The sequence below is a fragment of the Schistocerca cancellata genome, chromosome 4 (assembly GCF_023864275.1).
Source record: "Schistocerca cancellata isolate TAMUIC-IGC-003103 chromosome 4, iqSchCanc2.1, whole genome shotgun sequence".
Taxonomy (NCBI): Eukaryota; Metazoa; Arthropoda; class Insecta; order Orthoptera; family Acrididae; genus Schistocerca; species Schistocerca cancellata.
Genome location: NC_064629.1, coordinates 168738568 through 168765885, shown reverse-complemented (window position 1 = coordinate 168765885; position 27318 = coordinate 168738568). Strand labels below are relative to the sequence as shown.

At 37.4% G+C, this 27318-nt stretch overlaps 1 protein-coding gene across 2 annotated transcripts in view; it reads right to left on the bottom strand.

The window, feature by feature from the left end:
* LOC126183651 (filamin-A) overlaps positions 1-27318 on the bottom strand; it is a 537330-nt gene that overhangs the window by 224022 nt on the left and 285990 nt on the right. Inside the window, exons 10-22 of one of the 2 annotated variants that reach the window (XM_049925796.1) lie at positions 24224-24481; positions 23816-24006; positions 23531-23635; positions 11379-11483; positions 11056-11218; positions 10733-10957; positions 6014-6580; positions 5301-5474; positions 4734-4898; positions 4288-4460; positions 3539-3695; positions 3230-3359; positions 2963-3119 (exon numbers count right to left, since the gene is read on the bottom strand). In XM_049925796.1, coding sequence (XP_049781753.1) covers positions 2963-3119; positions 3230-3359; positions 3539-3695; positions 4288-4460; positions 4734-4898; positions 5301-5474; positions 6014-6580; positions 10733-10957; positions 11056-11218; positions 11379-11483; positions 23531-23635; positions 23816-24006; positions 24224-24481 — 2570 coding nt within the window. The remainder of the gene's footprint in view (positions 1-2962; positions 3120-3229; positions 3360-3538; positions 3696-4287; positions 4461-4733; positions 4899-5300; positions 5475-6013; positions 6581-10732; positions 10958-11055; positions 11219-11378; positions 11484-23530; positions 23636-23815; positions 24007-24223; positions 24482-27318) is intronic. The other variant, XM_049925797.1, reaches the window with a different exon arrangement.

The window sequence follows — 27318 nt, the reverse complement described above, 5'->3', positions numbered from 1 at the left end:
CCCAAGCTTTTGATATTCTTCAAAATTTTCCTCTCAGTTTTTGGCATACTGCTGGAGCATAAGTTTTTGACCCAGCTCAATGGGTAGTTTAGCAATACAGGCATCATGGGTGGCCACATAGTTTGAAAGAAATTCCCCACCCAGTCGTTCGTTACTACTTTTTGCACCATTGTGCACTGTCTATGCAGTCAGATGTTCTGCAGTTACATACAGAGAATGGCAATGCATAGGTTGTAATTCCTCACTCACTCCAGAAGGAAGTGTTGCCATTGTCACACCAAGGTCACTGGCGTATATTTCACCCAAAGCAACTCACCCAATGCCATTGTATTTGGCGCGGAACGAATGCCCAGATTTAGCAAACAACCTCTCATTGCAATGTTTGTCCATCCTGTTGCATCTCATACAGCCACCACAGAAACAGTTCACTCCACCAGACCAGAAAGCTTCAGCTATTGGATGGCGTTTTCTTCAAAATTTATGGCAAGAAATAGCATTGAATGCACAGTGTCATCACACAAGTGTTTAACTGTTCATCTGAAGCTATTTAAGGTTCCTCTGGGCTGCACTGGCACCACCAGAACAAGCTGTGCCACTCTTACATCAGTGATTCTGCTGCAGAACTTTTGCCCACAGATCCAGCATATCTGCCTTTCCACCCATCGGAGTCAGTGCGTCCAGAGCAGTGCCAATGGAGATCAATGTCTGGCCACTGCCACTGTCGCAGATGGACCTGCAACCACAGCCAATGCCCATGAGGGTGCTGCCTCCAGGCAGTTGTCAGAAGGGAGTTCCATCTACTGTCCTACTGACCACAGTATTTAACATCCGTGGATGCAGGTGTGCACCTTGCGACCAGTTTGGTTTTTTGGCAGGTGTTCCCTGTCACTCACAAGAGGTGGATACCAGGGTGCAGACAGGGAGCTTCCACCAGCTGCTGCTACAGTCCCTATCTTCTCATCGTCCACATTCAGGCCTCCCTTCACCACCCCTCCCCACTGTTGTCACGACTCGGTACTACACGACGACAATGCAGAGGTTTGTGGCGGGGAGGGGGAGGGGGAGGGGGGGGGGGGCAGGAATGTGGTGTTGCCTGAAGAGTGGGATCCCAGGTTACAGCTGGTACCTCATGACAGAACCATAGGCTAAAGACAGTTGCTGCTAGACAGAGTCATGAACAAGAGACACTGGTGAAGACACGCACTCAAGAGGTTCCACATGCAGCTGCTGCTAGAAATGTACCTACAGTAGAGTGGAGCACCACTCGCCTCACTCAGTGATAGCCACTAGGAGATCAGCAGCATTGTAGCTCAGATCCAGCAGTGGTAGTGTTATTAATCATAACTATGTACCAAAGTTTATACTTAAATGTGCATTAATATGTGACTGTCATTTAGTAGTGTTCGACATTATAACAGTTATTCTTGTCTTCTGTGACAGTAATAAATACATTGAGTCATTCAAGTGGACACTGACTGCATGTAAGTAAAGTACTCAATATTGAAGTGTTTTAGTGATGTCAACTAATATTTCATGTGTTTTTTAGTCCCTGCTCAGCTTCCTCTTTAAATAAATCTAGACTTCCTATCATAAGCAATACAATACCTCTATTATTGTGAGAATTGATACAATCTGAATGTTTTAGGGGAGCAGGTACCTTTAAAAGGCAGCTGTTTTTGTTGTTGAGCAAATTAATTTAGCTTTAAATACTGTTCACTTTTTCTTTATATATTCTTACAACCTACAAAGGTTTTCCATTCTTAAAATGCTAGCCCACTATCTCAACAAGGTCACGAATGGCACGCATTAAATTTCATAGAACAACTAAAAATGTAGAAAGATAACATTAATGTTGAAATTTCTCAGCCATAATACAGCATATAGGGAAAACCCAGTACCAGGAAAATGTATTTGATTAGTAGTACACTTGAACACCTTTCAAGGACCAATTATTGCAAATAATAGAATTGCAATGAAGACTGGGGAATTTATGAGAGGTGTTTAAAAGAAAAGGCATAAAAGAACACTGTGGGTATAATTGTTATCTTTATTCAAAAATAATCACCAGAAGCCTGAGCACAACTATCCCGCTGTTTCAAAAGATGAAGGATTCCCTGTTCCCAGAATTCCCATGGCTGTGACAAGAGCTAGTCCTTCACTATGCCCTTTAGTTCATCATCCGAGTTTAAGCACTTCCCTCTGAGATGTTTGTTTGGTGTAAAAAAAAACACATGGAAGTCACAGGGTGACATATCGGGGCTCAAGCTGCTCCCACTTGAACTTGGTCATTGGACTGTGTGTGAACTTGGAAATGTGCGTATATGCATTATTGTGAAGCAGAATAACTCACTCCATGAGCAGCCAAGGCTGTTTGCTCTTTTTGAACTCGCGTAGGCTATCGAGTGTCTCATGCTACACTTCCCTGTTAATGGTTTCTCCGTGTTCAAGGAATTCAACAAGTATTGGACCCTGGACATAAATAAATAAAGATGGTGAGCATCCCCTTGCCTGCTGAGGACACAGCTTTGAATTTTTTGGGGGTAGGCAATGACACATGCTTCAAATAACTTATGGGAATGCAGTCGTGTGGCACAATTGACAATGCTGTCAACAACATCCCTCAGTTGCTTTCCTGTAAGTTACATGAACATTATACGCTCTGGGAGAAACTCGGGCCTCTCAACACATGCTTCAATTGCAAGCATGTCTTACTACACTAGCCAAAAGTGGCAGACACAAATTTCAACCAGTTCTGTTGTTACAGCATTCTGTGCCTTTTCATTTGAACATTCCTTAAAAATTACTGTATTACAGTTTTCTAAGGTAAACAGTATTAAACTTTAATATTCAGTTTATTTCATTCAAGAACCTACTACTTCCATTTTAACACAATGGGCTGGCACAGTGGACACACTGGACTCACATTTGGGAAGACAAATCATTTTGTATTATTGTTACTCACTTTGACTTGTACTTCAAGATCACCATAACCAGCTTGACTAGTGTCAATAGTGAATTCTGCAGGAATTGATGCTGGAATGCCTTTGCCTGACACACCAGGACCATCTACTTTCACACGCTCTGGTTCTGCAGGAGGTCGCACTTTAATCTGGAAGGGGCTGCAATTTTAACAAAGACCATTAGTAAGTAAGATAATCACTATCCCAAAGCAAATGTATAAGAAAACAAAAAACATTACACTTAACAGTCAACATCTGTGTTAACACACCTGTTTTGAATGTCTTTTCCATCCCACGTTATCCTGCCTTTCAGTGTGCTTCCTTCTGGTGGTGGCAGATATGTGACTTCGTAAATGCCACCTCCGAGATCTGTGATCACTGGCTGGTGTTGCAAGGGTCCTTGATAAAAAAAAAAGTCATTACATACTCTAGTTTAGAATTTGGAAATTAATTTAATAAACAAAAACAAACTTAACTGCTCCATCAAGGTGTCTTAAATACAGAATGAATACTATTTGATGACCTTAAATACAACACAGGTATGATTTTTCTCCCCTGAAATATACTTGTCCCCTTACCTCTTTCTGACCTCAGCTTAACATCCAGAGGTGCTTTACCAGATTTTGAAGCATCTATTTTGAAAGACACTGGGATATCAGCCCTACATTTATTGGGGTCCAATCCAGGACCATAAGCTTTCACAGCAGAAGCATCCACACTTTTCTCAACAGGCACCTGCAAGCAGTAGATTCCTTCTTCACATCTTTACATCATTTTGCAGCCATCTCAAAAATAAAAATGAAGACAATTCCTGACATTAAAGATTTGGTTAAAATGTTTAATATTAGTATGTCGTCATTTCTTAGCGAACTCAAATGTGTGTTCGCTGTAGTTCTCCTCTCATTGTCTGGAGCAAAATATAAGAAATAAGCAATAATGGGATCCTGTTATCCAATTATAATGTATTTTCATAACGCAAAGATGACGAGAGGCATCTACATTTCCATTTATTATACAGAAGAGCTACTTATCAGATATACAATGACATCACTATATTAAAAAAGTAACGAGAACTTTTAATCTTACACTAGGCTACCAACTGCAGAATAGAACAAAAAGTTTTTAATGCTGTAATGCTCATCCTGCAAGAACCAAACAAGAAAATAATCCTGTTTTAACAATAAATTTACTTTTAACACACTTCTGATGAAAAAAATACATGACTGTTCCTTAAAAGTGTAGCTGTAATTTGTCTATGGAATCAGTGACAAAATTAATGCATTAACCTTCTCGTTTCTGACAATGACACAATAAACTTTAAATTTACCTTAAAGGGTGAGCCAGGAATGTGCTGATCAGCAAATTTAATACTGACATCATAATCTCCTGGTTCAGATGGTATATATTCCACTGAACATGATCCGTCCCTATTATCTTTGCATGTCATTTTCGCTTCTGAAGGCCCTTCTATAGCTAGACCCAGACCACCTGTTCCTGCTCCTAATGGAAAAAAACAAAACAAAAACAAAAAAACATCAACTAAAAGGAATGGTGGCACTCTTTTACTACTAACAAAAGAATTGCCTATGCTGCAAGTCCACACTAGAATCACCTACTGCTATAGCAATTGAAAGACCATATGTTAATATAGTTCAGTGTAGAAACACTTCTTCAGAAGTTAAGTATATTCTCTTTGGTATTAGAAACATTGCTTGCAATTAATGGTAAGCTTGATGTGAAGAATGTTTGCACCTGTATGCTAGTTAAACTTACCTTTTGTTTCTACTGTGAAGACGTTAGGTTTATCAACCAAACCCATTTCAAGACCAGGGCCAAATGCTCTGCATTTCTTTGGATCACTGCCTCTCCTAACATTAACAACAAATGGTGATCCTGGGATTGGTAAACCATCATATAATATATCAATTGTGTGACGACCTAGACAAAAATTAGGAAGCTTTTAGTTATTTCCTGATCCACATACACTGAGAACCTACTACAGTAGGCTGCTCTTTATCAAATATGAAAAATCTGCAGTCTTCTTTATTATTAAAGAATAGTATGTCTCCATTACTTTATTAAAATAAAACTCCTTCCTTGTGCGATTGTCCTCATCTTGGGTGCTTGCAGGAATCCCTCTCACAATACCGATTTAACATAAATTTCCAAATACTTTTACTTTTTTATTGCAGCAGATTATGATACTTCTATTTTAGTGGCATTTTGAAATTTTTTCTGTCAAAGCAACTCACTAACATGTGAAGCCCTCATCTGTGAGATATTTATACAATTTTTGCTTTCTTTTACTATGAGAATAATGAGGAATTATATCAGCCTTACCTTCCTCAAATGGTGTATAGCTGATTCTGTATGTTCCATCAGCCATTGGAGTGATAAGATTTTCAGTCTTTGTTCCAGATGGATTAGTAATTGTACAGGTGACCTTTCCATCATCTCTCTTTGCAATAGCACGTGAATCAACCACAAAATCAGTTGGCGAATCCACAAATACACCTAAAATCACATATCAAATTATGATAATTTTTTGGGTTATGTCTACAATAATTTATGATGGCAGCAACACATCTTGAATAACAATAATTATATGATTGAAAGAGTTCATCAATAGAAATAGAATCAGTGTTATGAGAGGAATTGATCAAGTAGCTAAATTTTCATTAGAATCAAAATGATAAAAGTTGGAACATAAGTATTGAAAAAGTCATGCAGTTAGTAAACTTCCTACAAAAAGCAAGCTGTAACACTTAAAAAAAAAGAAAATTAATAATATCATTAGCAATTTTAACACACTAACAGCACAGAGTTATTCTAAGTGTCCGTTAGCTCTAACTAAAATTAAACACCAATTAGAATTGTAAAACATCTCATGACATTTATCATTCAACAGCATTCATCAGGGGGCTGAGAGAAGGTTGTCCACAAATACAAAGTAACACAACTTGCATCTTTCAACGTGCACCTATTCTATGGAGACTCACAAACACACAAAAGAAACTATTAACAGCAAGCAGGCTCACACAAAGCCTGCCTACCATGTGGTTGTATTCCATTTCCAGACACTTTGATTCTCTTCAAATCAGCTTCTGGGACAATTAGTGCTTGGAAAGGAGAGCCTGGTATATGCTGATCGTTGAATGTAATGTTGATACTGTAGTCACCAGCTTCTGTAGGAAGGTAAGCCACAGAACATGTTCCATCACCATTGTCCCTGCAGTTGATAGCTGCCTCACAAGGTCCCTCTACTGTAACACCAAGGCCTCCCTGGCCAGCTCCTCGAGTATCTATACAGAATTCTGCTGGTCGACCCACCACCCCCCTTTCTAGTCCAGGTCCTGTGGCTCTCACTTTGCTTGGGTCACTGTCATGCATGCACATGAATCTGTATGGTGCTGGAGATATGGCCTCTCCTCCAAATGAGATGCTCAGTAAGTACTCTCCCAGTTCCGTTGGAGTGAAATTTACAAGAAAACCCTCATGTGTTGGAATAACATGAGCCTTCACACGATTTCCTGAAGGACTTGTAATAGCAACAGCAAAGTCTGCTTTTCCAGCACCTTGTGTTATCACTCTGAATTGCTGCAAACTGTTGATAGGAGCCGCTACAACAGCAATTTGGATTTCTCAACAAACATAACAAATATCTCTTGAATATAATAGATAAGAACAACAACAACATCAATGAAACAAACTGATGATAAACAAATCTATTAAAAGTAGAAGTTTTTTGTGATAACTACATTTAAATATATAATATTCACATGCTAATAGCTAACTAACTTCCAAAATATTTGACTATCATTTTCATTTCAATAGCATAATATACTGTTTATATTTAACTCAGGTAGTAACAGATTAAAATTCCTTTGCTTTATTTTAAGATCTGCTCAGATAACTAAAGAATACTAGGAAATAACCAAAAATTAAAGTTAATATAGTTTTTTTTTATGCATATGACTGACAAAAGGAGTCAAAATAACAACAACAACAACCCAGACACAGAATGGTATAATATTATGAAAGTGTTTAAAAAGAAATTTCTAATAAATTTTTAATTATTCTTTTCCAACTAGTGTCTTAGTAGTATGCAATATTGTTTAACATGAATCATTTAGTCTATAAAAATTAAACAAATGTCAGGGTAGTTAAGTGACTAAATTGGATAGCTTTTCTATAATCTTCACTGCTGGAACCTCTCCCATTTTGAATGTTCCATCTTCATGATGAATAAGATCCTAAAATTTTACTATGACCTCAATACATAGAATGCCATTCAAAGTTGCAGCATTTAATTCAGGATATTGCTGTACTATATTAAGATCATGTGTCATCTCTCCTCCTTGAGACTGAAAAATTTAGTGACAAAAATTTTTGTGATCACAAATGCTGTAAATGATGAGAGGAAGAGAAGTTTTTCCATGAAGTATTATGCCTTTAAATTCATATAATGACATTAGATTACATGGACAGGATTAATACAGTGCTTAAAAAAAAAGTTCTAGCCAGTTGTGCCCTGAGTGTGTGGTGCGTACTTTATGCAAACTCTAATGAGAAATTCGCAGGCCTGTTTAAACAGTTCTTAAATGCAAAAACTCACTGTAAGTGAAGCTATACATTGTCATCACAGCAGCAGAATAGTGAAGGAAATATTTCAGAGATTATGATGGACAGTATTTAGCGTTAATGATGAATCTGGAACTTTATAGTTTGTATCAAACCAGAAAATTGAATGCAATTACTTTGGAAGGCAAATAACAGGTTTCATTAAAGCTTATATGAAAACCAAAAATGCTTTATCATTAGTGAGACTACATGTTGTAGAGCAAGATATGAGAAAACACAAATATTATATAAATAAAGAGAGACTCATTTGCCTAGGGAGAAATTTTGTTCTATGGAGGTTCATTATTACCCAGAAGATAATTTTTTACTAAGTGTATAATGAAGAAGGAGGAGGAGGAGGAGGACAAGGAGACTGAGAAGGAGGAGACGGAGAAGGACAAAAACATGAAGTATGTAAGTTTAAGGAGATATAAAACAAGATACTTAAGAGCCAAGGGGCCTTAACTTTAAAAGTACAAAATCCTTCAAAAATGAGCATGCAGAATTTTATAAAGCATTATCAAGGTTGCCACAAGTTTGCTCAAGTGAAATTCCCTGATATTTCCCTGATTTCCAGAAAGTTTTAGCATTTTTTCCTGACAAATTTTGAGATCTCAAGGGTAAGTTAAGACCTAAGTTGACACTCTGTCTTTGCAGCTACAGTACAAGAAACAATAGTGAAAACAAGGAAATATCTAAAATAAACTTGCAAGCAGATGGTGTTTCTCAATTTTAGCAAAAATTTTAAGTACTAACATCAACATCTTTTGTAATGAACTGTTTTCAGATGGAGAAAGCAAGCAAAATGGCATGTGTGTTTCATTAAGACCACTGAAGTTATTTTATTTCAATAAAACAAAACCCATTTAGTGACAAAAATATGCATTTCCTTGGAGTCACAAGATGGATTTAAAATACCTTCACCGATTTCATATATAACCTCAGAAAACAGTAGGCCTCTAAAGAAGTGTATAAACGGGGAAGAATTGTGTAAACCAACACTTTGCCAGAAGATGGGTAGTATGACACTTCCCGAAACGTCGCGAGATATCAATGCTACCACCTGGCTGGAGACCCGAGAAACCTTCATCAACAGTTTACGCCAGGAAAGCCTACAGTCACATATACAACACTGTAGGTGACTGCCAATAAAATGTTGGTTCTACTATGTTCATTATTGTCAGTTATTACCCACTGTGTTATATCTATTATTTTACAGGTATTGTGAGATTTTTCTTTCGAGAAATATAGGAGTGCATAGTGTACAAACCGTGAGCAACTGGCAATTTTCTCCTTCTTATAGTCCATACTTTCTAACACGCAAAACTACTTTTGAAGTGCCAAAATGTACTAAAACAAATAAAATGTACATAAAACGCCACACTGTACAACGTGGTGGGACACTCACAATTCCTGAAATCCATCGCCCACAGTCTCTGTCCTGCTGAGGAGCACCGCAGTCCTGGGTCCATGAATAAACCATGAAAATCTCCTGCATGGCATCACATACAAACAGACCGGACCTGCAGGCAGATCTGTGACACTAGATCTGACGGGCTAAGCCTGGACATTAATATGAACCGAATGGCTTCAGATCAGCAGGTCTGATTCATTACAGGTACCTGCAGAAACAGCATCTGGTTTTGGCCCGTCGTGGAAACCCACTCGCCTCGCCAGAAATTCACGAGCCACAGACGGCATGTTGATGAAATGAGACCTCTGATCAATCCATGAAACAGATAACTTGTTCAAATACTCTGAGAATCAATAATAATGAGAATAAGTAGGAACTCGCCGTAAAGATGATTGCTGAGCTGCAGACAGGCATGCAGAAAAGACAAACACACTCACAACTAAATTTTCAGGCACAGCTTTTGTCAGAAAACGGGAGCAAGACACACACATTCACACAATCACTCAGGCACAAATCATGCCGTCTCTGGCCACTGAGTCTACAGTCCCTGAGAATCAGATCCAAACAAACCACTCCTCATGCCTCCTTGTCTCTCGTCGGCAGCTGCTAGGCTAGTGGCGAGAAGTGGTGGAAGCACTGACTGCAAGCTAAGGGGAGTGGTAGGAAGGAGAGAAGCGGTAGGAATGAGGGAGTAGGGAAACGGTGCACATACTCAGCTGCACCCACCCAGTGAAGATGCATGATACCTCAGAAAGCAAACCGTTTCATCTACTGTCATGAAAATGAGATTTTTCCAAAACCTGTGGCAACCCTGATTATGTCAAAGTCAGTTACTATTGTCATCATTTTGATCAAGTACCTTAGTTCACAAAGGACAAAATATCTGCTTCTTGTAGTATCTTGTCAGTTCACCCCGTTACACAAAACTGCCCAAGGACACAATGTTTGTAAACATATAATCCCCGTTCCAAAATCTCTAAATGTTCCTGAAGTTGATACAGTAACTTCATTTCAAAACGATAATTTATATGTGAATTTCATCATGAGGAAACATAGCTAATTATTTTTTTGTGTTTACATATGTTCCCTCCCCCCTGCCTCCACTCTAAGGTTTACTAAAGGATCTACATGTCTGACTGGCTCTAGCCAGGATTTGTGTAACAACATAAATTTCTAATTACTCTTTTCCAACTAGTGCCCCAGCAGTATGCAAGATTAATTCTGAACAATCATTTAGTCTATGAAGCTTAATTATATTAAATAAAAATCTGCTGCAGATCCAAAATTAGAAAATTATGTGACTGATGAAAAACACAAAAAGTATTGTTAAAAATAAGGTGAAATGATCAATAAGGGACAAGAGCAATCTAAACCACCCTCATCTTTTCAGGAGAGGAAAGAAATGACCACAATTAAAGCAAACTGAACTCATTTATGAGTGGAGGTACACAATGAGAAACCCAAAAGTATACTAGCTGTAATTTCAACAGTGTAGACAGTCTGAACTGATTTGTCACATTCATGCAGTTATCCTTGACCCAAGGAATAACTATTACTTAAAAAAAAAAAAAAAAAAAAAAAAAAACCCTGTTTAATTTCCTTGGCCTTCACTATTTGGCAGCTTAACAGGTAAGATCAATGTGTTTTATTATGAACTATATATATATATATATATATATATATATATATATATATATATATATATATTATGGAACAAGAGGACCTTTAATTGACTTACTTGGTTCTAGTCCATCCACTTTAATTTTTGAAATATCAACATGGGGCTGAACTTGTATTTTTATTGGACTCTGAGGAATCTTCTGTCCACCATACATTATTGTTGCAGTATACTGACCAGGCTGCGACACACAGTAGTCGACAGTGAAAGTACCATCTCCATTGTCAGTGATATCCAATGGCACATCAGTTCCTGTCTCACTTTTAAGAGCCAGCTGTATATCACCTAAAATACATGTTTTATGTTAAGATTTATGCTATGGCAAACAAACTTCGAATGGAGCTCTGAGTATTGTTTAGTTTATGCATTCTTTTAACTCTTACCATGACCAGCTTCTCTACAGTCAATGTTGAAATGGGTAGGGGTGTTCGACTTCACACCTTTTTCTACACCAGGTCCAAAGACCTGCACTTTTGATGGATTAAGAGGCTCTGAAACAAACACTCTGTAAGGACTATTCCTTGTTGCAACACCACCATAATTCACCTGTGGAAATATTGCAAGTCTCAGTTTGTGTTTCAAATACTGACATTTATCCACACTCAAAAGCACACAAAGATTCCAGAAGTAGTTTTTTCCCCTTTCATTTGAAAGGGAAGATAGTAAAGAAAGAAATAATGAGAAAATGTACTTCATATTTTTTTACCTGTACTACATTTTTCCCTCCTTTTGGAACATATTCTGCCTTAAATGTCCCATCGTGATTGTCCTTTACTTTAACATCAACATTTTTGCAACTGGCATCAAGGACCTGTTTATGAACATAGGAAAAAAATTATGTAAATGAAGGAATTTAATAGTACACTTTGTCATTATCATTGGCAATATTATGAAAAGGATAAATGCTACTCATCATTCAATGGAGATGTTGATCACAGACAGGTACAACAAAAAGACTGCTAAACCAGTAGGCTTGCGCTGTGTGTGTGTGTGTGTGTGTGTGTGTGTGTGTGTGTGTGTCTCAAGTTGTCCATTTCAGAAGAAGGCCTTCTGACCGAAAGCTTACTTGTTTAGCAGTCTTTTTGTTGTGCCTGTCAACAACAAAATGTCTCCACTGTATGATGACTAGCAATCTGCCCTTTTCATTATATTGTCATTATTCCATCCTGGATTTTTCATTGTTATCAGCACTGATTGATGAAGTGTTATGGGAATTTTGTTAAGTCAGTGCCTATGTTTTGACCTAAGAAAGAATACTGTGGACTATTGTATGTAAGCAAACAAAGGTAAGAGCAGTGCAAGGGTAATGCATATATTAGTCTAATAGAACAAGGCAGCATAAGATGCTGCATATCTAATATTATTTCAGTGACAGTGAACAAAATTTTCCACCATATAACTAATAAAACAAACACATTTCTTAAGAAGAAGGTGGGGCGGGGGCAGGGGGGGGGGGGGGGCAGGCCTCAGCAGCATCCCCTCAGTTTGCACATGTGTGTTATTCACCAAATTAAACAGGAATAGAGTGTAGATGTAACAACCCTAAAATATAAAAAAAGGCCAGTAGTGATAGCCCTATTTAAATAGGGAGATGGAGGAGAGATGGAATATAAACAAGGAATGCCCATATACACTAGTGCATTGCTGTCCACGACATTTGGAGGCAAGCATATCTAAAATTATTACTCACAGCACATGACTGTGAAACCAGGTAAGTCAAAAATAATATATGAAAGACTGGAATAATCAGCCTCATTCAAAGTTAGGAAATACATCTTGCATTTTAGAATAATTGAAAAATGTTTGGCAAAATATTTTTCTTAATTTAGTACAAACCATGCAACAAACATGATACAAGGTATTCACACAAAGAATTTCTGTGATATCAACTATAAAGTGTGCAGAACGTAACAATTATTGTGATTTAGGGGCCTTACAAACAATTCTTTGAATTATAGTGGAAAAACAAAACATAATTTTAGGATATGAAGTCAATATTAAGAAGCTGTAACAAGATGTCCTTAGTTTGGAAGTAAAACTTCTCTCATTTGTAACAATGTTAAGTATTAAAAAATACTAAAAATATGTGCAAATGACACCAATAAATTCATGGGTTTATTTACTTACTGAAATGAAATAAAAATTTACCTGTAACACGACAGGAATAATGTATCTGCCAGTGTGAAAGTTATCATTTAACACACAAGAGGAATCTGTCCATAAGAGGAGGAGGAGGAGGAGGAGGAGGAGGAGGTGGTGGTGGTGGTGGTGGTGGTGGTGGTGGATGTTGGATGGGTAGGAAAGAGGAAGGAAAGAAGACAGGAAGAATAAGGTTTAACATTCCATCACTGACATGGTCATTAGAGAAGGCACAAGCTTGAATTTGGGATGAATGAGGAAGAAACACAGCTGTTTCCTTTTCCAAGGAACCGCACCATATTTACCTTAAGCAGTTCAAGGAAACTGCACAAAATGTAAACCTGGATGATTAGACACGGATTTGAACTGCCATCATCCCAAAGAAAAGTCCAGTGTCTTACCACGGTGCCACTACACTTGGTATTGGTCACAATACCCCGTAATAATAATAGTGAGAGTTAATTTTAAAATGGGATCACATTTACCCCTTTAAAGACATGAGAGATTTCACTATTTTATTTTAATCAAGTGTAAGTTTTTAAATAACCAAAAGAAGTATTATAGAAAAGTTGTCTAAATAAAAAGAAATTGAGGAAAAGGATGGTGTAGCCAGAAGAAAACCTGTGACAAAAATAATAATAATAATAATAATAATAATAATAATAATAACAATCCATCTATCCATCTGTTTATAATCTTAGAAACAAGAGTGAATCAGCTACGTTTTCAAGTCAATGAGAAGAGAAAATAGTGGATTGTCAGTGGCATTACATATTTAATTAAACAAAAACTAAATAAAAATAATAAAACAGACTATGATAACCTTAAAAAAATCACCAGAAAAAAAAGAGAAGCAAAAGAAGCATAAGAGAAAAAACAACTTTTAACATACAAGTTTCTGGGTATGGTAGTGCAACATATTGTGAATATGTATCACTTTACAATATGATTTGGTAACATGCCCAGAAAAGTTTTACGCTAACTGACTCTGGCCGCATAAGCCTGTACAGTTATACGATTGTTTCAATCTGCACTAAATGTTAAGCAAATTATAAGACATTTCTCATAAACATGCCACAGCACAACTTGTTGGAAGTGGCAAAATTCTTGAAGCAAGTAGGCAGCAAAAATGAAAGTTTTTACTAAATACTCTGCAAGACCTCTTTAATGACAACCAACAAATACCAATCATTGCTGAAAGGAATTAATGTGTGCACAAAGAAAAATCTTGAAGAGTAATACCACCAGATGACATGAGCACATCCTACTGAAGTTTTTCCAGCTGTATTTACAATACCAAGAACACACTTCCTTTATAAACTTGAAAAAGATGCCGAATCATAAATGCTGCAGTGACTGAAAACTAATCCATATGATGAGAAAGAATCTCAAAGCATTTCTGAGAACATTTTTCTTAATAGCCACCTGCGCAGAAGAGGCCAACATCAGCAGAAATGTTTGGTATTAGAAGTTGTCTCAGAAATAAAGGTGCTTTGTTTTCTACCAGGATCTTGGTACAAAAATGTCCTCTGTACAGCTCGTGAAAAGTCATTTGCTACTGTTAAACATTGTCTTTATTGACTTGACCAGCTTAAACTCTCAGGGATTGACAGCAAACACAACAATATTAAGAAAGTGTATCACACTCAAACGACCCACAATTAGGCAGGAGACCCTATTTCCATGACAACATAATGTTAATGGATGTCAGTTTAAGATAAATATTGTACTTACATTCTGAAACTATTTTTCAAACACCACTGGAACATGTAAACAAAGGAATAAAGCTCAATGGTACGTGTTTAAGTGACACAGTTTACACAGATGACACTGTGATACTCACTGACAACATGAAAGGCCTTTAGCTGCTCCTAAACAGAACTACCCACACTAGTAAAGAGTTCAGTCCAAGTATCAGATTACAAAAAAGCAAATATTTTGGTTTTATTTGACTGTATTACAATCACATTTGTGATGTTTGACTGTAGATAATATATTTATTTTTACATCAAATCGATATGATAAATGTTATTTGACTGTTTTAAGATTGTCTTTGTACATTCAGAATTTAACAGGCATCTTTAGTGGTTTGCACATGGAAATATAAATAAAAAATACATATTATGAGACAGAAAGTTGCTACTCATGATATAGCGGATATGCTGAGTCACAGATAGGCACAATAAAAAAGACTCACAATTATAGCTTTTTATTGTGGCTATCTGCGACTCGGCATCTCTGCTATATGGTGAGCAGCAACTTTCCTTCTCATAATATTGTTAATATAGCGGAGATGCTATATGGTGAGCAGCTATATGGTGAGCAGCAACTTTCCTTCTCATAATATTGTTAATATAGCGGAGATGCCGAGTCGCAGATAGGCACAATAAAAGGCTATAATTGTGAGTCTTTTTTATTGTGCCTATCTGTGACTCGGCATATCCGCTATATAGTGAGTAGCAACTTTCTGTCTCATAATATATATTTTTTATTTATATTTCCATGTGCAAACCACTGAAGATTCCTATTACATTCTGAATGTACAAAGACAATCTTAAAACAGTCAAATAACATTTATCATATGGATTTGATATAAAAATAAATATATTATCTACAGTCAAACATCACAAATGTAGGTAATCATTTGAAAATTAACAAGAATGTTCAATACTAGTCACTAATAAAAATTATTATAAACAACCCTGATGGAAACCTTAATTAATAAATTACGAATACCTATAGTTACTGATCCTGATACCAACACAATGTTGGAATTACGTAAATATAAGGTCATTTACAATGCCAGTGAAAAACTAAACAAGTCTTAACCACCAATAAATGGAGGAAAGCACTGTAAGACAGAATAGCTAAGTCATTATTGGAAATCTTACAAGTGATTAAACACTGGACACCCATAAGAACAACAATCAAAATGACAAGCTCACATAAATGATACCATTTCAAAAATTTTCATAATAAATACGACCTATTACCTTCAGATAATACATTTTGACTAATGATATTATAACAAAACAAACACTACACTAAGGCAGCAAACAGTTGGGTCAGCTATATCTGTTCCAAGATGAATGGCACAACATAGGAGGAAAATAGTAGTGACACCTACAGCTATATAAAGCAGCTTGCAGAGACATCACATTGATGTGATTTAGCTGCAAAAATCTGTTCCTGTTCCGGCATATCGACAAGCGCCAGCACAAAAATGAAGATCACAAGAGCAAAGAAGGTGGTTAGACAACATCAGCCAATAGCCCGGATTGTTTACATGTTGCCCATTGCTTGCGACACCATTGTAAATTCAAAGTTAAGTATTGTCAATCTGCTTATTTGTGATAAAAACTCCTAATGTGATTTGCTTGAATCGTTGTATAGCATTACAAGAACACAGCATCCTTTAGGCACCCTATACAAGACGGCCATATTTTTTTTCTTTTTTTTTTTTTTGCTGGCGCCTTAATTCTCTCTTTTTCTTTACTTTGTAGGGGCTTTTCTTTGCTTTAACAGTTTCTTGTCGTTTTTAGTAATCAGTGTTTTCAAATGGGTGTTGCAGAAAATTTCTTTGCTTGGTTGCCTTTTCTGTTTCTTGCATTTGTGTCTTCCAAAATGCCCACCCCACCTGTCCGGCCCCAGCTCAGGCACCACAGCCACGAGCATTAGATGCCACACAGCTAGTGCAGATGTTTCAGTTCCAGACACAACAACTCTCCACATTACTCAACACGGTGCAGCAGCTATTGGCCAATTCTGGGCGCCCAACGGAACAAGCACCACCTACTACAGCTGTTATACCACCTTTTTGCCAGTTTCGCGATCTGGAAGAGGAATAGCTTGACTGGTTACAACAATTCAAAGCCGACATACTCCCTCACAATGTACCAGGTACTGTGAAACTACCCTACTTCTTATCAATGGTAGGAATTTCAGTGTACAGTCTTATCTAGAAGTTGTATCCTAACGCCACTCCGAGTGAACTGTGTTACGAGCAAGTGATCGATGAACTAACCAACTATTATGACCAACAAGTGAATGTGGTAGTAGCTAGGTATCAATTCTTTAATTGCAAAAAACTTATTGCAAGTGGGTAACAGATTTGCCAGGTATGACAAGGAAATGCAAATTCAAATGTGCCTGCGGTGCTTTATATTCAGATGTTATGTTGGGTGATGTGATCAAGTACAACATACCCGATATCAAACTCTGAGAACAAATTTTGAAACAGTCCAATCCATCATTTCACCAGGTAATGCAAATACTAGATCAGTATGAATCCAATGCCTTGTCAGTTGACACATTTGAGCAGTTAGCTATTTGCTGGGTTGAGTCCCTTACTTGTGATCGCCCCATTCTGCACCAGCATCATGCCCTATCCACGCCGAGTAAACAACCTTCCACATCGCGTAAGCAATTCACTACACAGGCAAACTGAATTAACACTATGCCATCTGGCAATACCACAGTGGTGTGCATAGTATCATGCTGTGTCCAGCGACAGCACTTAGTATCTTTTGCGTTCTGTTGGCGTTTTGTTTAGGTAACATTAAGCTACACACATCAACAAGTTTTTTGTTTTTATAAGTACTTGTGCCCTTTCATTATGGCAGACGAAAGAGACGATATGATTATTTACGATGAATGCGTGGACGACTTGGCCGATTGGGAAGAAGACATTGAATATAAAAAAAATGAAAGTGAAACAGAATTGTTGAAAGATAGTGAAATACGTCCAAGAAGAATTCTGCGAATGCTACGGTTGCCAACTGATTCGGATGAATCCGAAGAAGAAGACAATGCACAGTGGTCAGACTTTGATTTACCAAGGATCAATAATATATTTGAAGGACTCCGGGTCCACACACATTTCCCAAAGATACACAGAGCATTGAGGATATCACAGAATTTAATATTGGGAACAACCTATTTCAATATATTAGCAACGAAACCAGCAAGTACTACAGTCAAGATTGCAACAGAAGGAAACTAGATTTAAAAAATGCCAAATTTGTCGACGCTACGGTACACGAACTTAGAAAATGTTTTGGGCTTGCTACCCATATAGGAATTGTAAAAAAAGCAAGGACTGATGATTATTGGTCAACGAATCCATTAATAGACACACCAATATTTCGCAATACGATGTCCCGCAACCAATTCAGACAAATATTATCATTTTTACATTTTTCCAACAACATTAAACCAGATAATGCCAACCAACACCTCAATTGATGAAGGAATGATACCGTGGTGTGGAACGTTAATTTTTAAAGTTTACAATCTGTTGAAAATTACGAAATTTGGCATATTCATTCAGATGCTGTGTGATTCGAGTATGTGATACATTTCCTCATTCAATATATGTTCCGGCACTGGACAGCCTTTAGCAGAAACAGTGATGGAACTATTGCCACCTTCTTATGGAAAGTGGCATCACCTCTACGTGAATAATTATTATAACGGTGTAGAACTTGCAGAGAAGTTACTTGAAAAGAACATTCAAGTTTGTGGAACAATACTGCAAAATAGAGGATTTCCTGAAAAATTAAAGCGCGCAGGAGTCAATGTGTTTGAACCTTGTCATCAACAGAAAGCTGAAGTACTTGCACAGGTATGGAGTGCTACGAAAACTAAAATGATATGAATGATCTCTAAAATACATAATGCCACTTGGACCGACTCTCAAAGAAAATATAGAAAAACCAATTACACAATAAAAAAACCTGAAAGTGTATTAGGAGTGGGTCGGGCAGACCAATATTTGAGTTATTACCATATATACAGAAAAACTATAAAATGTCAAAAAAGGTTTGCATGTACCTCTTTAACTGTGCATTATTTAATGCATTCCGTACATGGCAATATTTGAATACAGACCACAAGAGTCTCCGAATTAAAGATTTTTTTTATTGAAAGTGTGCGATTCGTGGATAAAAGACCATGTACCTGCTTCTGAACAAAACTTGGGGGTTGACACTACATCGCGTACGTCTCGTCATGATCCGCTTGACATACTTTCCGGTCACATAAAGCAACACCAGCTAACACTCATTTCCGAAACAGGTAAACAGAAACGAAAGAACTGCCATGTATGTTCCAAAAACAAAAAAAGGAGAACAACAAACTTAATGTGCTAGTCTTGTGGAGTTGTGTTACATCTTTGAGACTGTTTTGCCACATATCATATGCAAGAGAAATACTAAGTACCAAATACAATGCAAATAAATAAATATATGAAACAAAAAATTTGTATTTATGTATGTATGTATGTATGTATGTATGTATGTATATCTTTGAAATTTTATGAAAGTAGGGGAACAGGGTTGTGAACTTACAAGAACTAACGATAAGATTAGTAAAACTTAACAATTTATAATCTCCCGATGTCAACAACAGCCGGCGACAAGCCAAGTAATCCGAATTAGCACTGCCAGCACCAAGCGAATACATTTGTACGAGAGTTGCGGACGGCAAAGTGTTAAGTCTTGCCCTAGGTGTTATTTGTGGCACAAATGCCAAGGCTGCCCCTCCCGACAAGCTCAGTGTTACACTTGTGGTAGGAAAGGACATGTACAATCCTTATGTTTGCAACAGAACAAACATAAGAATTTGGCCCACTCACAAAAATCTAGTCACAAGGCCCATGTCATTAACCCAGTATAGTCAAAGTCTACAACGGGCATTAGCAAAACTAGGAAGCGTGCAGTTTCTACAGTGATACGCCAGTCAAACAAACTTTTTGTTCATTTACTTCTTTGTGGGAAACGTGGGAAATTTCAGTTGAACACTGGTGCCTCTGTCACATTGCTAAATCATCACATGTATGAACTGTTAGGCTCCCTACATCTGTCTAAAACTAGCACGCAACTGACAGCTTATAATGGACAAGACATTCCCATTCTCGAAACATGTATTTTGAATGCTATGTATCACTCGCATACATAAATAGTCACTTTTACAATGCTACAATCATGCGAGTGTGGGAACGTATTTGGTCTTGATTCTTTTGACTTGTTTGGCTTTTATATTAGGGACAAGGTGTTGTCAGTGTCTGCATTCAATGCAAAAGACAGTGTAGGTAGCTTGCTAAAAGAATTTCCAGAACTCTTTTCTGAAGGTTTAGGCAACACTAACAATTTTGTTGCACATATTACTTTGAAAGACAATGCTCAGCCGAAATTTTGCAGGGCCACAACTGTTCCCATTGCATTATGGGAGAGAGTCGCTGTTGAACTTAAACTGCAAGACAACGGAGTTATTGCACCCACATTAGCTAGTCAGTGGGAAAGTCTACTGGTTTTGCTCCCCAAACCTTCAGGTCACATTCACATCTGTGTTGACTTTGGAAGTCTACAGTCAACCCACGAACTGTCATTGATACTTATCCATTACCACACCCAGAGGATCTCATGGGCAGATTAGACACTGGGCGCTACTTTTCGAAACTTTATTTGCGCGATGCACAACGTCAAGTACTCAATTAAGACTCTCAAAAAGTGTGTGTAGTAAATACTGATTTGGGTTTGTTTAAATATTTGTGGTTGCCTTTTGGCAGTGCTTCCATGCCCAACATTGTCCAATGATATTTGGAACAGCTGACTCCAAAAGTGCCAAACTGTTCAAACTATTGGACAATATTGTCGTAGCAGGTTGTACACCTGAAGAACATATTTCAGATTAGTGTGCTTTGTTTCATGTGTTATCTGATGCAGGACTTAAGTGTAGACTGGACAAGTGTGATTTTTTTAAACCCGAGTTGCAGTATCTGGGTCATATTATAAACAGTCAAGGTGTACATCCTCTTCGGTCGCATTTATTAGCCATACGAGACTTGCCAGTTCCTCGCAATATCACAAAGTTGCAGTCAGTCTTAGGGAACATGAACTATTATATTCAGTTCATACTGAATGCTACACACATCACAGATCCATTGCGTTGCTTGCATCACAAGAATGTCCCCTTTGTTTGGGCAGATGAGTGCCAAGAAGCTTTTCAAAAACTTAAAGATGCATTGCTCAGTGAACGATGTTTAGTTCATTTTGATCCTGACAAACTAGTTGTATTGCAAGTTGACACTTCCTCTTATGGAATCTATGTATTGCTATCGCACAGGATTGGTGATAAGGACAGACCTATTGCTTTCACATCAGAAGTGTTGTCCAAAGCTCAGTGTAACAATTCACAAATTGAGAAAGAGGCATTGGCTATTGTGCATGGTGTCACCAAATTCCACCACTATTTGTTTGGTAGAAAATTCTACATAGTAATGGATCACAAGTCTCTGTATACCTTGTTTCATCTGACTAAACCGGTTCCTGTTTGAACCGCTCAAAAGTTTCGACAGTGGGTTTTGTTGTTGTCTCAATACCAGTATGAGATCGTGTTTCACCCGACAGCTCAACAAGGTAATGCAGACGTGCTTTCATGTCTTCCAATTGGCCCTGATACAGACTGACACTTCTGCTGCATCTTCTTGGCACATCGATGCTCAGGATTCTTAATTGCTTCAGTGTTTTCTGCTGAACTGTAAGAAAATTGCACAGGCCACAGAAGCTGATCCAGATTTGAACATTTTGCTAACATACATTCGCACATCTTGGTCTCACTCTTTGAATAGCGTAAAGAACTCTGTAGTGCGCCGATACTTTGCATGTCAACATAGCCTTGCTATACGGAAAGGTACGATTCTTGTTCATAATGACAGTGGACAGTCACATGTGTTGATCTCTAAGGCTTTGCAAAAAGAAGTGTTGCCATTACTTCATGGAGCTGTTTTTTACTTACACACTATTTCATTTCATTATCTTATTGCTAGTGAAATGAAATAGAGTTTATTTAAATAAAAAAGTCTACTCTCACGAAATTCTGGGCAGCTGTGGATACCAGCATAAAAATCAAAAACCAATCAAAAGAGGCAACAAAATTTCCACAGAGCAGCCAAATCTTCAGAAGCGTACAGTGTGATCCAAAGTAATGTCAAAGAATGTGATTCATCCCACATGTACATCTTTAAACTGGAGGACATTATCCACAAAAGATGCCAAATGTATGAAGAACTATCCTTTTCTCTTCATTGATGATACAGAATCGGGCAACAATTGTTATTCGTTATACAGAAAATGGAAACCAAAGAAAGGGGGCTCCACAGCAAGTACTGCAGTTTAATTTAGAAACTGGAACGGACATTATAATTGATGACAGACAGGTTGTGTCTTATTGCCCTCTTTATGGCTCTGAGCACTATGGGACTTAACATCTGAGGTCATCAGTCCCCTAGAACTTAGGTTAGTTAGGTTTAAGTAGTTCTAAGGACATCACACACATCCATGCCCGAGGCAGGATTCGAACCTGCAACCGTAGCGGTCGCGCAGATCCAGACTGAAACGCCTAGAACTGCTCGGCCACACCGGCTGGCCACCCTCTTTCAAAAATGTTTCATGTACACATCAATATTGCATACTGCAACTCTGTTGAATTGATTAAATACATTTGCAAATACATCCTGAAAGTAGTGGCATGGCCACTTCCAGGTTAGCTATCAAAAAGTGTGATGAGTTATGACCATTGTTAGGATGAACTGTGTACGTAGAGGCAAAGATGATTCTTACTAGCTGAAAATGTAGATATAGATGTAGGCTAGTAGCTGGATTGACAGAAAACTTTGTTTCTAAATAATAATAATTGCAGTGCAAATTGTTGTGCTCTTGTTTCACTTCGTTTGTGTACCCTCAGATTTATCTCGAGATTCATTTTTTACATGTTATCATAATGTTGATGACTTTAATACAGGCATTAAGTTAATCCAGTTCTATAGGCCATAGAATAACAAGAAAAATTTGTCAAAAATCTCCTACCAAGAGAACAGCATCCCTCAAAGTCAGCTCATTTCTACGTGTCTCTTGTAAAGTGCGATAGTGTGTTTCTAATGCCTTTTTGTGGACTGCAGTGCATTCTTCCTAAACAAGTTTGTGCTGCCTGAACACTTTCCCCTCGATCAGAGCTTCTGCTTATATTGCAAATCAAGCTGTTATGAAACCTGCATATTCAGTGGCACCTTCAAAACTATGTATTTTTCATCCATTAACTAACTGTATGAATGCAGTATCTCAAGATACCATAGCCATACCACTTCTTTGCTGAATCTGTCAGCAAGATATATAGCAAAAATGTTTTTCCATTAAGATGTAGCATAGTTTTGTATCTGTGTAAGTCACACAGCATTACATTTATGGTTGTAACATTCAACTATCACCTGATAAGGCCTAAGAAGTTTCATAACATCAGGAAAGTGTTTCTTTTTTGATACTTGTCCCAGCACTGCAGCCCTATCTTGTACTGTGCTGAGATAGTTTAGTTGTGTGCACAAGTGAGTAGTTACCCCCTATTCCCAATCTTAGATTCCATTCAACTGAAAGTTCTTGAAAGATAGGGAACTACACAATTGCTCCTATTAGTTTTTTTCCCCTCTCTTCTGAACTCTCATGATGAAACACGAGTTTTATAAATTAGCTTAATGTTATTTCATTTCTTTACTTAGCATAATACATAGGGATATTAATTTTCCACTTGCAATCTAGCGATTGACAAAAACAGAAAATAAAATTAGAAACTAAAATAATTTTGCTGGTGGTTTTAGTTACATAAATTAGAGGAATTACTGACTATGAATAATTCAGTTTTTCCTTTTATTGTCATGCCCCTGTTTACCTGTATATCTAATGGTGCAGATCCTGCTCGTCTCGTATCCACTGTGAAATCCACTGGTTTTCCTTTTGATACAGATTTTTCAAGCCCTGGCCCATAACATTCAACCTGTATTTTAAAAATAAACGTAGTTCTATCATTCAGCCCTGATATACAGTGTTACAGAAAGCATATTCAACATTATTCAGGACATTTACATAAAAATTGCTGTTTAAAATATTATAAAAACTACAAACTTTTCTCATGTGACAAATTATGAAGTGTCCATTATTAAGCAAAAAGACTCACTTTTTCCGGGAAATAATCGGTATTTGGCAATATCTGCGATATGTAGGGACTCTTTGGAATATCTTCATTGTCACACAAAATATGTACGGCATATTCACCAGGTGCTGTAGGATAATATTTCACATCTGCAGAACCATCACCATTGTCATTACATTCAATTTTGGCCTGCGATGGGCCCTCAATACTGAAGCCTGTAAAAGTTAATTGTTGAACATTACTTTCTTATTATCTATTACAACGAACTTAGTCCTTACTGTACGTAATAAACGGTCCAAGAGAAACTTTTCTTAAAGTTGAGTTTTTATAGGCTATTAAAAAAGAAATTATTTCAATTAATAACACAAAATTTTTCTTCTTGTGGAAACATAATTGAGAAACAGGAAAGAAGATATTTCTTAATGTTCCTACCTAATGCTCCAGTTTCACCATTTGTTTCAACTGTAAAGAGAGCTGGATACCCAACAACACCACCAGCAAGACCAGGTCCATATGCTCGTATCTGTGTCTCTTTATACGGACCAACATTCACCTCAAAAGGTGACCGCGGTATCTCTTGGCCAGCAAATGTCACCATCACTACATAACGTCCCTCCTTCCGAGGATGGTAAACTGCTTCATACACTGTTCCATCAACTTTCCTCAAATTAACTTGCTCATTAACCCCACCTGGAAGATATTTAGGAACATTACATTTTCAATTTTTTGACATAAGTAAAAATATATTATTTATGTAACATGGAAGTATGATAAAGAGTTGCTTTTTTCTGTTTTAATGTAGAACCTTTTCCATTCTAAAAGAACAGATGAACATTTTTGTTTATGGCATAAATGCATACACTACATTCTAAATAACCAATCACATTTGGCATTGATAAAATTTACACATTCAACAGCAGCAGACCCTCTGAAAACTCTTAACCTGTACTAGCTGTTCAGTCACTGTCAAATTACATCGAAAAATTGATCGCTTGAGCTGAATTTTGGACGGTTAGTACTACAAACTAAAATTTGATCCCGACATTACATATTCCACATCTAGTTTTTCATATAAACTGAGTAAATTTGTATTACATAGTGCTGTGCTCTACAGTTTTCCCATTATGCATTTTCCATAACTTTTCTCAATAAGGTACTACAATCATTTTGCAACAATGGTCTGATAGCTTGCTTGCTGCCCACGTGGGGCTTCCACAGCATAAGACGCAAGAGCGGGAAGAGGTGGGAGTGGGAGGTGTGATTGGGTGGGGTAAGAGAGGGGTTGGTCAGCAGACAGCACAGAGTGTGCAACACACAACCATCCAGAGAGCTCTGTATGTTTGTCAACAGTGAACCCCCCCCCCCCCCCCCCCAATCATTTGCATATGCCGCCAAAACAGTGGAGAGAAGTCTAAATAACAGTCTGCAGAACACCAATGTCTGATCTACCACTGATCAGTCTGAAGATCGAAAACAGAGGTAAGTCTGGCAAGTTGTTCATTTAGCAGCAACAGCATACACATGAGGACAGCCGAACATGAAGTGGACGACGTGCTGTTTCAGTGGTTTCAACACATGCACCCACAGCAAATTTTGTTGTCTGGCCCCAGTCGTCAAGAAAAGGCTTGTGAAAGGGCCAAGTAAAAGAAAATTCCTAGGTTTGTGTGTTCTGAAGGCTGGCTATGATGATTTTAGAAAAGGCATAAAATCAGTGCTATCAGTATATGTGGGGAGGTACATACAGTAAACAAGGAATATTTCATTGAGTGAGCATGGGAATTTCAAAACAAGCTCTCTCATTTATGTCACTCAGCCTCTACTATTGATCATATAGCCACTGAAGCAGCTAAGAAGTCAGCTAATGACAAACTGATAAAAAATGAAAATAAAGGTAAAGCTGATTGGACTTAAGTTAAACATGAGACTGGAAATCAGGCAATACAATCAGTGATCCACTTCATGAACTCATACTTCACCAGTATTGCAAAAGACCTGCAGAGCAAATTTCCAAAAAGATCTGATATTCCAGTGCAAAATTACATAAAAACTTCAATGGTTTTGCTCCCCACTACTGAGAGAGAAGTAAGCAGTACCATAAAACAATTAGAAAACAAATCCTCAACAGGACTGGACCAAGTCCCCAGTTTGTGTGTTAAAAGAGTGTATAGACAGTATTAAAGCCCCTTTAATGGACATCATTAACCAGTCTTAAGACTGGCTGCTTCCCAGACTCCCTGAAACTAGCTAAAAATCATACCTCTTCACAAAAATGGTGATGCTGAAAACAGAAAATTACAGGCCAATTGCTTTACTTCCAGTATTTTCCAAAATAGTGGAGACTTTAATGAAAATTAGACTTAAGAGTTACTTAAATAAATATAATCTTCTCAGCAAGGAACAGCAAGTCTTCAGACCGGGCAGAAGCACTAAAACTGCAATTGCTCAGTTTACAAAAATTGTTCTGGAATCACTAGACAAGGACAGTTATGTAACGAATTTTCCTAGACCTATCATAGGCCTTCGGTACTGTTGATCACAACATTCTTCTACGAAAGTTGGAGTCTCTGCAAATCAGGGGAATGGTAAAAAAAATAGTCCCAATCGTACCTAAATAGCAGAGTGCAGAGTGTAGAGTGTAGTAATGTCACATAGCACATCCAAATACGTGGTGAATCACTTATCTGGCCCACAGTATGTTAATATAAGAGTCCCACAAGGAAGTGTTCTGGGCTCAATATTGTTTTTAATTTATGTTAATGCTTTCCCACAATGTGTGGAGCATGGAGAAAAAGTACTTTTTTCTGATGACAGTAATATACTGATTACCAGCAAGACATCTCACCTGCTATTGGAAAAAGCCAATGAATCACTAAGCAGATGTTTAAAAATTGTCTACAGAGAACAGAATAACTCTCAACATTAAGTAAACAAACAGCGTGTAATTTAGAATAAACAATAAGCACATGTCCATAAATTTAAAACAACACAACACTTCAATAACAGATGTAACTAACACTAAATTCCTAGGACTGCACATTGACAGCCAACTAAATTGAAATGAACATGTCATGATTATCTCAAAGAGGGTCTCCACAGTATGCTATGTGCTTAGAGTTCTTGCACCAGTATGCAGTGACATCTGTGTAAGGTCAGGTTACTTTGGTTTTGTGCATGCCATCCTTAGCTACGGAATAATCTTTTGGGGAAATAGTACCCAGAATCTACAAACAGTTTTCAGATTACAAAATAGAGCTGTAAGAATAATGACAAAACACAATAGATGGGCTCATTGCAAAGTATTATTTAAAAACCTACACCACCTGACTGTTCCTTGAGAGTTTATTTTTCAGACTGTAATGTATATCAGAAAAAAATCTTTACCATTATAGCTTGAATAACACTATTCATGATCATAACACAAGGTTGAGTCATTTCCTCCATTGAGAATGTGCCCATACAGTGAGAAAGAGCCACAAAATTTCTTTGAGTGTGAATAGATGACACACTACTGTGGGACATACATTAAG